We start from the raw sequence: 15,718 nt of genomic DNA on the forward strand, positions 1-15,718 counted from the left end.
TGAGATCATCCTGTCTCAGAAGCATGTCCTTGCTGTTTATCTGGACATTGTGAAATAACAGCAGTTAAAATGATCAAATTTGTTGAGTCCAGTCCACCCACTTCCCAAGCAACACCACAACCTTTTCATACTTAGACTCTACTCATCGTCTGCCTTCAGAGCCAACATTCCACTGGGAGTGTGAGTCGATCTGTTATTTAGTACAGATATTTGAATAAAAGGAAGTTTGTATTCATTTGATTCTGTGAATCTGCAGTGGTTCTTGAGATCAACGTAAATGCCCTATTATCTCCTCTTATCTCCTCCCCAAAAATATGGGGTGATACTGATCTGGGGGTGAAGTTTATGTCCTAGTGGTGAGGTAGCCAAGAGTGGTTGTCACTCAGCTCAGGTCTTGACCTCTGGAGGGAAATGATTCAGTTGGCAAGTTTCTGGGGAAAAGCAATACCACTTGACTCAGGTATTACTTAAGGGACAGGTGTTACCTAAGGACTCGGGTGTTACCTAAGGGAAGTATCTTACCAGAAATTTCCTCAGGTCTTTGTAATTTGTGATGATCCCATTATGGATGACAACGAATTCTGGGAGAAAAGATTAGTCAAGAGAGAAATACTATGAAGAAGTGAAATTCAAGTTAGAGGCAAAGCAAATTGATTCAATAGCTTGAAACTCTCTGCAAACTCTGCTCTGACTTCTGATAAGGTAAGATCATTTACAGTAATCAGAAGTGACATCTGCTATGACCACAATTTAAACCTGAGGAAACACACTTTTCTCTTTCAATAGGAAGACTCCACCAACCTGACCCAACATCCATGACAATTAACTGCAGTGAGGTTTGCCCCAGGTTTAGCTAAGTGCCTGTTAGAAATCATCCCACCATTACTGGATATAGCTGACTCTCACTCTATTACGGGGCTTGGAAAGACTTGTACTATCCAAGGATGTCTGGGGGTGGGGTCCTAGCTGTCTTGGGCCGGGGTCCAGCTAACTCGAGATCATTCTGTCCACCAGGCACCACCTCATTAAGCCCAGATATGTGTCTTCAGGGGTTCCTGACTTAATCAGACCCAACTCAGAGTGGAGAACCACTGGAAGGCCCAGGTTATGTCTCGGTCTCGCCTGCCATGGAAGCCCTGGCAGGAGTCTGGGACTATGCTCTCTCCATCTCACACCCCCTCCCCCAAGTCCTATTGCCCGAGACCCTGGCATTCCTAAGGGCTGATCACAGAGTCCTGGAGAGCTGCCACTTGGAGCTCCAAACTTACCAGTCCTTTCCCCATGACAGAGTTCTGGTTATAATTTAAGAGAACCAGGACCTGGAAACTGTCCTGGAGGCCCAGGAAAGAAGGGGGACCCAAGAGCTGGGGTGATACAAGGAAGCAGCTAGGCACCAAACAGGCCTGGTGCTCAACAGCTTGTACCATAAGCAGTCACCATATCCCTGCTCCCTGATCTTGGCCCACTGTCTGACAGTGTGACTCCAAGGTACTATGAGCCCAGTTACCATATATTCCAGTTTGTCAAGGGGTGCCAGAAGTCTGGACTTTCATGTACAATCACATTAATTTTAAAAAACATGAGGCGAGAGCCACGTTGAAGTTTCTGCTGCTGGGTGGGGGTTCTCGGACTGTCAAATGCAGCCTCTGCTTCTCCAAATCTTAATCCTTTGGTTGCTGAGGCCTCAAAGCAGGGGTCCTGGGTTGGAATAGGCAACTCAGATGTTACTGAGTTACAAAATTTCAGTACTGGCACCTGTTCTCTCAAGACCACTCTCATATGAGCAGGGTGGATTTAGCTGGGTCAGGAGGGAAGCCCATCCTCCCCCAGGCACCACTCTGGAACAGACTGGAGGCCTTTGAGAAACAACGTCCAGGTCCTCCAACTGCTCACACCACCATGTCCTCCTCATAGGTTGGAATCCAAGAGCCAGCAACCCTTGTGAAGTGTCTCCATTTTTCCTGAGGATAGCTGGATGGTCAGCAATGGCCAGGGGCCAGGCTGAGTTTGCCTCCTGTCTGGGGCCCAGTGCCACCAGTTCGGCTCTCCAGGGAAGACAAGGCTGGCTGAGAAGTCAGTTAGCAGTGGGCCTGGATCAATGCTGGCTTGGGTGAAGCCAGCAGAACTGCAGGGACTGGGAAGCAAGGCCGTGGCACATACCGTTGCCTTTGTCTGAGCGCTGTGGATGGCTGTTAACAGCATTGGGGACACCATGGGTGGCCCAGCGAGTGTGGGCAATGCCAAAGTGGGTCTCAAACTCCACCTTTAAATCCATGCTGTCTTGCTCTAAGAGAAAGGAAAAAATGTGGCCATACTTTAAAAATAAGCATCAACACGGCACTGTTATACCTAGGCACATCAGCTATGCCACAGCACAGCCCCACCCTGGTGATTTCTGCCAGACCCATCTGTTGTTTACTTAGTACTTATCAGTAACCTAACTCACTTTGCTGAAATAAACTTACTTTAAAAAGAAAATCATACATCATCACTATAAATGGGAAAGCAGAGAAGTTAAATGCGTTAAGTATTAATTTTTTTTGTTGTTGTTCAATTTCTCCATACACTACCACCTAAAATAAACCATCCCACACCCTGGGAGACACAATTTTACAATGTGGGCTCAGGCCCCCTCCTTCTATGTATCCACACTTGGATAGGTTAATATTTTTAGTCTCAAATGCCGGCAGAATAAAAGAGTTCACAGGGACCCATGCGTTTATTGCATGTTTATCAGTGTTTTCCACTTACTGTAGAGTTCTTCATCAAGAGCTTTAACATTTCCCCTTTTCTTGACTAGCTGGATATGTCTTTCTTTGACTTCACTGTTACTCCCGTCAATTGCCACACCTATAGCATAAACATGATCTTTTATGTATTGAAAGTTTTGTCTTGCACATTTCATTACAAGGTACCATTCCAAGGTGAGGGCTACACAGAGTGGTTGATTTATTAGCTCTTATTCCCCAGGTTTGTGCCCAGAAGAGATTGGGCAGTTTTCAGGAAATCAACTTTGATACAGGAGCCTATGACTGAGAATGCCTGGAGAGCAGGGAGTGTGAATCTAGAACCCAGACTGTGAGTGCCTCTCCCAGTTTTCAACCGGAGACCTTGCCTGTGGGGAGAGGGCCACCAGTTCTGCCACTGAAGGCAGCAGGCTCACTTGAAGTCCTTTATCTTGCTGTGCACCTTGCATTGCACTAGTGTTCCTGTAATCTTTTATGATTTGCTTTATGTTAAGAATTGATAGGGAAATGAAATTATCTGACTCTCCCTTTTTCCTAAGACTGTCCAATTAAAAATGGCAAACAGACCACATATCCACCTGTTCCGTGATGGAGGAGTAAAATGAGACAGACATCCAGGGGAAGATTATGTAGCCACTCATAAATGATTGTTAGAAGAGTTTACAGTAATCAAACATGCTAAGTGAAAAGAATAATATGAAATTAAAGAATTATTGATATGATTAAAGGATGCATAGGGATTCATGGTACTAACCCCTTCAACTTTTCTGTTAAGTTTGAAATTTTTCAGAATGAAATGCTAGCAAAATTGACATTTAATCAGCATAAAATTTAATTGACATTTAATCAGCCTGCATGACACCACCGATCCTCCTCCCCCAACATCACCCTAATATGTGCACAGCAATGACCAGAAGAAGGACACGATGATACTTATGGGGGGCACTTTTTATAGTTTTTTTAAAGCCTTGTTTCCTCTTTCCATTTTTCTACAGAATTTTTCAAATGTCTTTAATGAATGAGATTTATGTCTATAACACTGCACGCTGCAGGGCTCACCTGCCGAGTCATAGCCCCTGTACTCAAGCCGCTGCAGGCCCTTGATGAGGGTTTCAAAGATCTCCTTCCTCGTCCGAGGAACTCTGTAGTTCATGTAGGCAAAGATTCCTGTTAAAATAGGGGGAAACCTCATGTCTATAAAACACTTGGCTTGTATTTAGAAGAAAACACATTGGGGGGCACAGATGCGGTGGTGGCATAGCTGGAGGACTCCCAGGCTGACCACAGAGGGAAAGTGGTCTTCCCTGGCAAGACCCAGCCTCCCCTACGTCTTCCGGAAGGATGCTGGACGCAGCCCTCTGCATGTGATGAGACTCAGGAAGCATGCAAAGAGCACAAGCACACACCTTGGCCTTGCAATTCCTCTGCAGAGAATTTTTCTTATGGACACACTCGCAGGAAACAATTATTACAGCAAAGATCAGCAAACCACCCAACCACCAAGGGACATCTGGAAATCACACCTATGTGGGTTCCTTGATTTACACAGAACACAACTGGGAAGAGTCTGAAGAGGTTATGGTGGGACTTTGCTTCTGCTTTCCATGTGGGCCTGCTGTTTGGAACTTTAACGTCTATAAACCCAACTTTTACAACAGCAAGATTAAAACCATCTCTTGGTACCTGAAAAATCTTTACTATCAAGGTAAGCCTACAAGCTTGGCTTTATTTTCTGTATTCATATTTCAGTAGTATTTTTCCAAGTAGGAAGTCACAGTCATATTGGTTCTTTCTAAACACCTCACTCCCCTATTAGAGAATATGAATCCTGCCCTGTCAGCCCTCTATCCGCAAATTTCTCTTTCTTCCTCTGTGCCCACCTCTAAGCTTAGCTCTAACCCCACCCCCCAGACCAGGCTGTCCAAGCCCCAGGCAGAAGTGTGCCTGGCTCTGGCCTACCCCAATGCTCTTGCACACTGGGACCCACATCCCCTGAGAAGGGCCCACGCTGGTACTCCTATCTTTACATTTCTTACCATGTTCAACACGCAGTTCTTGGTCAATAAATGTATGTGGGATAGAGTGACCATGAATCTGTAATGAAGGCAGCAACAGCATGGATCATGAAAAGTCATTAGGCTTCAGGTATATTCTGAGTAGAAGACTCACTATGTGCAGGCACTTCACTAAGCATTCCCATACAGATATCAATCAGAGCTTGCAGCCTAGAGGTTGGGCCTGACATTACTCTCCCTGTCCCTTTTGGAAGAGAAGCCTGAGATTCTGTTACCAGGCCAGAGTCAGGAGTAAGAACAAAGGAAACCTGACTTCACGACTAAGTGTTCCAAATCACAGGGCAACTATGCCTTGGGGAGGAGCAGGGTTTAAAGGAGGTTGATTTTCCTCAATTACATTTTGCTAAGATGTCAGAAAGGTCGAATCAGGATTACAAATTTGCCAGATATCTGAACCCTCACATTCAATACAATAGCCAATATATGGAGACAACTATGGAGACAATTATGATACATGTGAGTGCATGTGCACACACCCCCTACATACACACAGATAGAAACATTAATCAGCCATTAAAAATGAGGAAATGCTACCATTTGGGATAAGATGGGTAGTCCTTGAGGGTGTTAGGCTAAGCAAAATAAGTCAGATAGAGAAAGACAAATACTATATGGTCTCATTTTTAAGTGGAATCTTAAAAAAAAAAATTATAGAAACAGGTAAGATTGGTGGCTGCCAGAGGCAGGGGTTGAGGGAATTAGGTGTAGGTAGTCAGAAGATTCAAAGGTTGTAAGATAAGTTCTGGGAATGTAATGCACAGCATGGTGACAACAGTTAACAATACTCTATTGTACACTTACTAACTAAAAGAGTAAATCTTCAAAGTTCTCATCACAAGGGAAAAAATTTCAACTACATGAGATCTGTGCTATTTTATTGTGGTTATTTTGTAATATAGACATATGCCAAATCATGTTGTACACCAATGTCTCTAGTTGTTAAGAAGATTGAAGTCAACACAGCATATCTGAATGAATGATTAAACTTCAGTTTAATGAATGTCATATCCCTAAGCAGTAAATAGGGTCCAGTCATATGAACACTGAACTTACTGAAAAGCTGCTAGATAAATTCAGTCAAAAAACGTTCAAACTACATAGTATTAAAAATATTTTGCATTATTAGGTACTGCACATCATCATACACAGAATGTATCTGCACACACATTTAAGATACAGAGTTTATGTTTTAAAATATGTACAGTGTGCTTTCTGAGCAATTTAATTTTTTTTTTGTTTTTTTCAAAGATTATTTATTTATGCATACAAGAGTGGAGTACAGACCAGAGGTGTGGGGGCTGAGAGGATTCACCAGAGACAGAATGGGGAACAGAACAGTCAGATTGACTGAAATACACTGCTGAGGGGAGCAGCGGGCAAGTCAGGAGAGGTCTGCTGCGCCATGTGGGTTGCTCCCTGGCCGGCCGGGTATCAAACTCGAGCTGCAGAGGCTGCGGACAGCTTCATAGGCTCCATCTTAATCTCTTGCATCACCAGGGAGGTCCTTCTGAGCAATTTATAGGCATTTTCTGTTAAAAATTGCCAAGTATAATGTTGACAGCCAGCTATTTCTGTCTTCCTGGCTGACTGCAGGTCAGGTGAGAGGCACTGCTCTAAAGGTGTGTGTGCAGGTGAGGGCGCCTACTGAGCACTTGTGCCCCAGGAGTTCACATTTTACTCTAAACTACAGTCTAGGCATGGGATGTATTTTTGTTACCTTACATATATATTTTTAAAAAGACAGTTACCTTTTAAAGTAAATATTAAACATTTTTAACAGCTTTTTTGGGATTTAAGTCAAGCCATGAGAGTTTCCCATTTAGAGTGTACAGGGCAATAAATTTTCATATCATCAGAGTTGTGCAACTACCACCAGAATCTGTATGTAGGTGGAACTTTTCATAATATTAATTTTTCTGCAAAAATTCAAAATATTTCCTGAGGGACATGGTCAAATTCCAGTCACTGTAATGACACATAGCTATGGGAGGTGGCTACATGTAGGATGGAACAACTCAGGGATCATTTTTTGTTTTTTAACTACAAAACTCTCCTGGCACCTTGGGGATCATTCTAGAACTATATTTGCCCCTCTCAAAGGGAAGCTGACAGGCACTGCAGATGGCACAAAGGTCCACACACAACTCTGCAGAAACTTTAAATCCAAGATGCTTCTTTGAGACTACTCTACCTCTCTGCTCTCCAGACTCCTACTTCCTTTGGGCCAAACCTCACTTCTAGACTCATGTCAGGCATGTATGTTCTTCAAGGGGTCTCTGGCTCTCAGATTCACAACAGCCTCCCGGGGTAGGGGTAGCAGCTGCCACCAGAGGCCCTGGTAGGCTGGGCCATGGGTGTCTACTCCTAGCCAGGAGGCTCCATGGCCACTTAGGCAGTGTGGGAAACTACTGTGGTGGTGATGGGATGCCAAGGTTTTCAAGGTCATTGCAAAAGAAAGCCTAAATAGAACTTTCAACATAAAATCTCTTCCATGCTACTCAGTAAGTTCTTTCATTAAGCATTGTCTCTCTCCTTTGGAAGCTTACCCTCCTGGTTAGATACTCCCTGTGCTCTGCTGCAATGAAATTAATAAAACAGCATTTATATTCTAGTCTTACTATCTTAAAAAAATATATGAAGTACAACAAAGCTGCATTCCCAGGAATTTTGCTTGCTGTTCATGCCAGAACTGACTTCTGGAATTCCTTTGTTTCATAATAAAAACTATGATGAGAGTCTATTTTTTTTCAGTCTATTATATTAGTAAAGATTAAACAGTTTGACAATAAGTGAGAGCTAAAATTTATGCACCCTCTATGGAAGGCAATCTGGCAAGCTCTCAAAACTGAAGATGTATGTCTATTGACCAGAGCTGTTGTACTTCTAGGAATGTAGCCAATCCAAATCTTTGCTGAGACGCATGTGTGCAAGTATAAGGATAGTTGCTCAGGGCTGTTTGTGGCAGCTAAAGCCTGGGGGCCATGGGATGTCTGGCAGGATCAGGGAAGTGAAGGTTCTGCCACAGGTGAGCGGTGGACAGGAGGCTCTCCAGACCTCCAGACTCAGATGGTGCTGTCATTCAGTCCAATCTGACTTCACAGCCATCACTACAGCTCCCTAGCATGGCTTACCTGGATGCCCAACAGTCACAAGATGAGAGAAAGCACAGCCTTCCTAGTACAAAAGGCTGGGCTCGGGGACATCCACCTGAGTGCCTCCCTCCTCGGCCACTCACTATTCTGTGACACCAAGAAGCACAGTGTGGCAGCTGAAGAATGCAGCCTGCACCAAATATCGATTTCAAATCCCAGGTCAATCTTGCTTTCTGCCCAGCCTAGAGCAGTGCTCCTTTTAAAGGGTTATTGGGAGGATCCATGGAGCCTTTGTAAAGCTCCCAGCATGGTACTTGCTGCACAATAGGTGTTCCTCCAAATAGAGTGGGCAAAGAGCTTCCTAAATGGAGGTGTGGTATACAAATGCTGGGATGCATGTGGTTCTTGGGAAACCCTTGAGAAATGATCCTGAACCTAAACTCAGGGAGAAATAGTACCATTTTACTGTTATTTCTTCTTGGTTTCCACTTGGGGGAAAAACAGCTAAACCAAATGCATGATTTGGCTGCAACTGAATCAAGATTTATTTCATCCCATGACCATTTCTCTATATCACATGGGTCTCATCACTGGGTGCTCTGTGGTGCCAGGATGGACCAATGAGGGGAGCTTGATGGGTGGGGTTAGAGAGTACAGGATGCACAGGAACCTTCCAGCACCTCTAGGGATTTGCAGGCAGTGGGGCTGGGAGCTGAAAAGTGGAGAAGAGGCAGTGAGCTCCTGGGCTGGCCCAGTGCAAAGGTGACCTCGACTCATTCTGCAGGGGTTAACTCACGGGCGCCCAGTCAGCCTTTCCCTCTCCTGGTTTAAAGTCATGTAGCCTTGTTTATTTCCTACCTGATTCTGGCCTCCTTGGTTTTTTGTCTGCTTTTCCCACTGGACTGTAACCTGCATGAGGCTGGGGCCATATCTGTCTTATTTATCCCTCTCATTCATCACTTTACCTCCAGCACCTAGCCCAGAGCCTGGAACATTTTAGATATTCAATAACTATTTGTTGAGTGAATGAATGCATGAATGAATGGGGAGGCAGTGAGAGAAAGCTAGACCACAAGATATAGCCACACTCAGTAACACAGAGGCAGACCTGGCTCTGGAACCCTCAGGGTGAGCACAAGGAACAGAAAGGCCGGGAAAGGGGTAGGGCTGAGCCAGGAGGCCCTAAGTGTCATTTCCTTTCACAAGGTCAGTGTGCACTGCCAGAATCCAGGGGTAACCACAAGCACAAAGGCTTATACACCCCAACATTACCCCCCAGCTGCATGTATTGCAATAATTAATGATCTCAGGACTGAAGTGAGGAGAGTCTTCTAAATAAAAGAACCAGGTTCCAAGGTAGGATCCCACATTTTCACTGAAGGGACTAACAGTAAACAGTTCACAGAGGCTTCCCAAGTACCAATATTTTCAGCACTTTATCTTGTCTAATCCTCACAACATCCTGTGCCAAGGCTGTGGTTCCCATGGACAGATGGGGCATCTTCAACTCCAAGTTCAATGAGTTTTGTAACTCACAGCCAGGTCTGTCTGACAGCATAGGGTTCATTACTGCTGTTCTTGCCCAATCAGCATAAGCCCTGTCTTAGAATTCTACCCCCAGGGGCAAGAAAAGCTGGTAATAAGGGGTTGTGGCTGCAGTGTCTACCTGGTCCCCAATGGACAGACCTTTGAGGCCCCCTGGTAAGGTCCAGGTGTGTTGACACACCCTCCCCTGAACTCTGGGGGCCCAGCTCCTCACTGGGGACACTCCTGCTTCTGATTCTACCTTCTCTTCCCTGCCCCACAGCACTGAAGCAACCACAGCAAGGCTCTTTTCCACTCCTTCCCTTCCTCCCCTGCACAGGTGTGACAGTGAGACCCTTACTGAGGTGGTTTGCAGCCAAACCCCAGACTCAACACAAGCTCTCTGCCAACCACCCATCTTGTACACAGGGCTTCCAAGCAGCTTTGCAGTATCCCACTCCTAAAACTGATAGGGAAAGTGACTGAGAAAGGATTCCAGAGAGAGAGAAACCGAGATCAACTTGGTGGGACCCTGGAAGAGGCAGATGGGATGCAGGATGGAGATGAAGCCTGGGAGAGGGGGCTGTGGCCCTTTGGCCTGGGCTTACCTTGGGGCTCTGGGGAGTCTGATGATCCCTCTGCATAAGACCTAAGAGATAATACAGAAACCAGATACCAAAGGCACCAAAGAGGTCCAGCCACACAGATAGCAGCACCAAACTTAAAAAGTGACAGAGAATTACAAAAACCTTATCAGGAGGCAGTATCTGAGTGTCCCGTTAGCATAGGAGCACTGAACTTGTAGTAGCTTCTCTACAACCCCTGGAGAACTCAGGTGGTGATGTGAGAAGGGATTGTGTGGGGCTGGGAGGGTGAGGACACTGAGCCAAGTCCACAGTGGGCAGGCTTAGCAACATATTCTGATCCTGCCCTACAGTTGTTTTTTTTTTTTCCCTAAAGATTTATTTATTTATCCATACAAGAACCTGGGTACAGGCCAGATGTGCGGGAGGTGAGGATTCACCAGAGACAGAGCGGGGAACAGAACAGGCAGACTGATGAAATACACTGCTGAGGGGAGCAGCAGGCAAGACAGGAGAGGTCTGCTGCTCCATGTGGGACCCTCACCAGCCCTGGCGCTGCAGAGGCTGCGGACAGCTTCACAGCGCCGTGCTCAACCGCCTGTGCCACCAGCAGAGGCCCCTGCCCTATAGTTTTAGAAAATCTCCACTTGGAAGATTTGGAAGCATCCACTTCCCAGTGAAAGCACTGATCTTATGTAAGTGGGAACTGTCCATGTAAGCACTGATCTCTTGAAAGTGGGGACGGACAGTCCCAGCTAGAGGTCCAGCCTATACCCCGCACAGAGCAGGCGCTTGCTCATGGGAGAGGAATACCGCCCAGACTCAGGTTGTTCTTACTTTTACCAGTCAATGCTTCTCAGCATTGAAGGAGCGCACCTTAGTCCATGAGCCTACCAGAGTTTAGAGGCTATTTTACATCCCAAATTGGATCAATCCTCACCCAGACAGAAGACATGGCAAGCTGGATTTCTGTCTCATAAAATTTGAGTGTATGGGTATCGATGTGTTTCTACTTGAACATTGACTATATGTGAGAGAGTGTGTGTGAATGTGTACATCTGCTTGTGTATGGCGTGCCAGGAGGGTGGGCAAGTGTCCTCTTCTGTGCGAGGTCCCCATGTGGGACAGGTCAACTGTGCCACGGTCTACAGAGGAGGCTGTGGCCTCTCTGTAAGTCCACTCTTGCTCTGTGGACTAGGGAATGCCACTTGATTCAAAAGTGGAGCAAGGTTTATAGTTGCTTGTTGATTTTGATTTTTACTTTATTATAATTAGTCTTTTTCCCGATCCCTTATTTAGGTTTTCTAGATTCCTGCTATGAGTGAGACCATCCGGTATTTTTCTATTTCTTTCTGGCTTATTTTGCTGAGCATGATCCCTTCCAGCTCCATCCATGTTGCTGCAAATTGCATGAGTTTATGGGGGGAGAAGGGAGTAGGATCACTACAAGGGTGGTGGGAATTGTACGGAGACTATAGCCAAAATGAAAATGCATACATTGTACAAAAATGAAAAATGATGTAAAATATACACAAAATTAAAAAACCAAAAATTAAAAAAAAAAAGTGGAGCAAGTCCTGCTGCTTCCTTGCAGACGTGAAACCCACCTAAGAAGAGGTGTGAAGGAAGCGAGATGGCCCACAGCCCGGTTCTCACGCACAGGCACGGGGCTGCACAGCTTCTGTCTCAGGCCTCCTTGGAAGTCCTTGGGTTAACCGTTACAGCTGGAATCCCTGAGATAACAGGAGACTCTGCTTCCTGCAGTAAACGTAGGCAACGTATTTCTATTTTTAATAGAAAAATTCCTCGTGTCCTTGTCATTTTAGGATTTCACCAAGAGCACGAGGGAGAAGCAACATATATTCTTTCTTTTTAAAGATTTATTTATTTATTTATACAAGCACTGGGGTACAGTCAGAAGTGCGGGAGGATGAGAGAATTCACCAGAGCCAGAGCAGGGATCAGAACAGGCAGATGGACTAAGTACACTGCTGAGGGGAGCAGCAGGCTGCAGGAGAGGTCTGCGTGCCATGTGGGACCCTTGCCTGGCAGCCGGGGATCGAACCGGTGCTGGCGCTGCAGAGGCTGCGGGCAGCTTCACAACCCAGCGCTCAACTGCTGCGCCACCAGGGAGGCCCAAGCAACATATATTCTTAAATTACACTAAAAACAACAACAACAACAAAACAACTGCAGTCTTGTTGAAACTGCCAAAATTTGGCTATGAACTTTTTTTCAGTGACAGAAGTATTTCCTTGGAAAATTAAAAAGAGGCAGATGATCAGCTTAAGTTGCATAATTGTTTTTGTATCAAATTAAACTTCAGAATTTTCCCCCAAGTGTTCATAACCTCATTAGTCCCCTTAATAAGGTAATTTTGCTAAACATAAAAATAATCATCCATTTTTTCCCTTCTTCCAAAAATAATCTTCCATTTAAAAGCAATGTTAACTAACATTATCTCACAAAATTTCCAGTAGGTTTCTCTGAAGTTGGGAAACTCCTGATGAATAAAAATTCTGGATGGAGGAAGAGCATGAGATGGGGAGGAGTCATGGGGGGCAGCACAAGCTGAGCTACGGCTGCCCACGCTCCCCCACAAAGCCCTCTCTAAGAAGCCCACCAGAATTCGGTAAATAGGAGGGGTGGGGTGTGGGAGCTGTGGGGACTGCCTCTGGAAAGCAAACTGTGCATCTCTTCCCAACCCCAAGGTAAAGATTTCACACTAACTACTGAAATTAACTACTGTGAGCATACTTGCACTTCAGAAATTGGCAAACCACAGAGCCAGTTGTTAAGCATTTATCTGCACATCACTGAGTAAGAGAATCTTTCATAAGGCTCCAGTGGCTTGAAGAGGGAGGGAGCAAGACAGGTGATGACCAGCCCGACTCCATGTGCCATCATCTCTAGTCTAGTCCCTCTCGAGGCATCCATCTGTGAACTGAACTGTTACAAGGAGGAAAAGAGGGTCACATATAACCGGCTACTGAGACTCAGAAGAGCCTGGGTCAGAAGGTGAGCCCTCCGCTGAGTCTAGTAATCTGGATTGCAGTTTCCTCAGTTGAGACCACTTGACAAGTTTTCCCAAAAGGCCACTGTGCAAGCAAATTGTGTGTGTATTTGTGTGTATGTGTCCTGATCCTTCTGATTCTGAGGAGTAAAACCATACCTGCTCCTTGGAAAGAAGAGATGAGAGGGAGGAGTGTGTGCATGCATGGGGGTAGGACATGGCTGGCGCTGTGTTTATACACCACCATGTTTACACACGGGAATTGACTTTTAGAGAAACTATGACATCTGTTTGGGCCAACTGGGCATGTGGCACCATGTCAGAGAAGTACGGGGTATTTGATGCCTGTGGTGGATCCTGTCTGAGAGTTCGGGGACGAGGAGCATATGTGTGGTGGTGGTGGAGGTTGCTGGTAGTCTTCTGATCAAGTTCCTGTGACCATCACTTGGCAGCACTGGGCTACTGGGGGAAGGCACCTAAAAGCAAGAACCCAATTGCAGCAGGATGAATAATGACCTCCAAAGCTATCAGGTTCTAATCCTTAGAACCTGTATATGTTACTTTATATGGAAAAAGGTCTTTATAGATGTGGTTAAGGATATTGAGATGGGAGATTCCTTGGAATAACTGGGCATACCCTACATGCAATCACAAGTATTGACATAAAAGGGAGACAGAGGGAAGTTACACATAGAAGAGAAGGCTCTGTAACCACATAGGCAGAATGGAGTGATGTAGTCACAGCCAAGGGATGCTGGCGGCCACCAGAAGCTGGGAGAAGCAAGGGCACATTCTCCCCCAGGGCTTTTGGAGGAAGTGGGGCCCTACAGACACCTTGATTTGGGCCCAGTAAAACTGAGTTTTGGACTTCTAGTCTCCAGAACTATGAGAGAATAAATTTATATTTTTTTAAATTAGCAAGCTTGTGGTAATTTTTATGGTTAAGCTAATATACCAACTAGAACAAAAGATGATAAATTCAAGGCAAGGAATTTACCTTCCAGGAAAAATTAAGAATTATCCAGTTCTTGGAGGAGATGATGCTAAGTGAAATAAGTCAGGAGGAGAAAGACAAATGCAAACATCTGATGATTTCATCCCATGTGGAATATAAATAAATGAAACAAAGGAACCGACAAAGCTAAATAACAATAAACCCTAGAAATCCGTCTGTACGATTGAGGCTACCAGAGGAAGGGGGTGAGGGTGAGGGAGAAGTGTTCAGTGGATTATAGGTGCTTTGATAGTGGGTGTAGTGTGGTAACATACATCTGAAGAGGCGTGAACTGGTACCCCTTAAACCAAAGTTAAAAAATAATAATTTTTTTAAAAAATATTTTCCTGTTCTCCACTGCCAAGTCTTATTTTCTTTTTCTCACAGATTATTAAATTCGGTAGTTGAAGGACAGGGAAATTTAAGAATTCATGGACTGTACGTGCAGTCCTTTTACCACCCTCCATGCCCCCATGTGCATGGAGCACACTGCCACACCCTCGTATATGCTGTGTCTCAGCCTGGCACACCTGGCAACCTCTTCTCTCTGCTTGTCCTTAAGGCCAGGTCTTGTGGCACTGTCCCAGTCTCTCTCTCTCTTCCTGGGAAAGCCAGTGCTCCTGCTTCCTCTGTGCTAGAGTCTCAAGTTTACACCTCATGGGGGCCAATAGGTGAACGAACATAAGTGGGGCAGCTGAACCAGGCTTGGGAGAACATGGCAGACTTCATACAGCATCCTAGGAACCACTGTGCTCTCTATTCAGGAATATGGACTCAGGGGTGCTCATCTTCAGATTATTTCAAGAGAAGTTGAAAATCCCACCTACTTATGAAATCTCCCAATTTCGTAATTTGGTTAACTACTTTTTTTTTTTTTTAAATTAAACACTGTCCTGGGTTACCAGGCTGTCATTTGTGCCTGAGGGCTTCCCTCTACAGCATCTACCTCCAGGAATATCCTGTCCCTGTTCATCATCATCGATCATCTCTGAATTGCTTCTTTCACTACTTTGCCCTGCACTAAGAAGAGGATCATGTCCTTGAGGTCCCAGGGCCTGGCACACATAAGGCCTCTCTCTATCAGCAGTCATGCACTAGTGGCTGAGTGAAGATGGAAGATGGAGGTTGGAGATGGAGGGAAGGAGAAAAAGAATATAATAGCCTTTCTATTGGCCAAAAATCAGCAAAGTGCCAGTAACTCTTGATGTCAACAAGACCATCCACAAATACCTAAATGTCATTGCAGCTAAACTCAGTGTACCAACACTTGCCGAGGGGCACCTGCGTAATGTGTGTGCAGGATCAACTAGTACAAAACTGGGCTCTGTGTGAGAAGCAGTGAAGAAGAAAGGGAGTAAGATCCAGTGTGAGCATGGTCTTGGGCAAATGATAAGGATAGACTGAGGCATGACGCTTGCTGACCCCTGCAGTAACAACCCAGAGAGTGGAGCTTGGAAGGGACAGACCTCAGCAGGGCTACAACCAGCCCAGAGAAATATATTAACCAGCTTTAACATATTTCTGTAAAGTTGGCTACATTTTTGAAAACTTAAACAAATTCATTACAAAAGGTAACCACCATAAGAGGAAAACCAGTATCACTTGCTGTACACATACAGACCATAAACCAAAATAAATAGACCAATGTATTCAATTCTAGTCAGCCGCTGCTGTGAACTCTGAGCATAG

The 15,718-nt window shown here is 45.1% G+C and overlaps 1 protein-coding gene across 1 annotated transcript in view; it reads right to left on the minus strand.

Moving 5' to 3' along the window:
• Positions 1 to 15,718, minus strand: part of GFPT2 (glutamine-fructose-6-phosphate transaminase 2) — a gene marked incomplete at both ends in the record, with an annotated part of 90,889 nt that overhangs the window by 25,347 nt on the left and 49,824 nt on the right. Inside the window, 4 exons of the mRNA XM_084242380.1 lie at positions 523 to 581; positions 2,161 to 2,286; positions 2,752 to 2,850; positions 3,807 to 3,914. Of these exons, the coding sequence (XP_084098506.1) occupies positions 523 to 581; positions 2,161 to 2,286; positions 2,752 to 2,850; positions 3,807 to 3,914 (392 nt within the window). The remainder of the gene's footprint in view (positions 1 to 522; positions 582 to 2,160; positions 2,287 to 2,751; positions 2,851 to 3,806; positions 3,915 to 15,718) is intronic.

The sequence above is a fragment of the Talpa europaea genome, assembly GCF_964194135.1.
Source record: "Talpa europaea genome assembly, chromosome: 9".
NCBI classification, from domain to species: domain Eukaryota; kingdom Metazoa; phylum Chordata; class Mammalia; order Eulipotyphla; family Talpidae; genus Talpa; species Talpa europaea.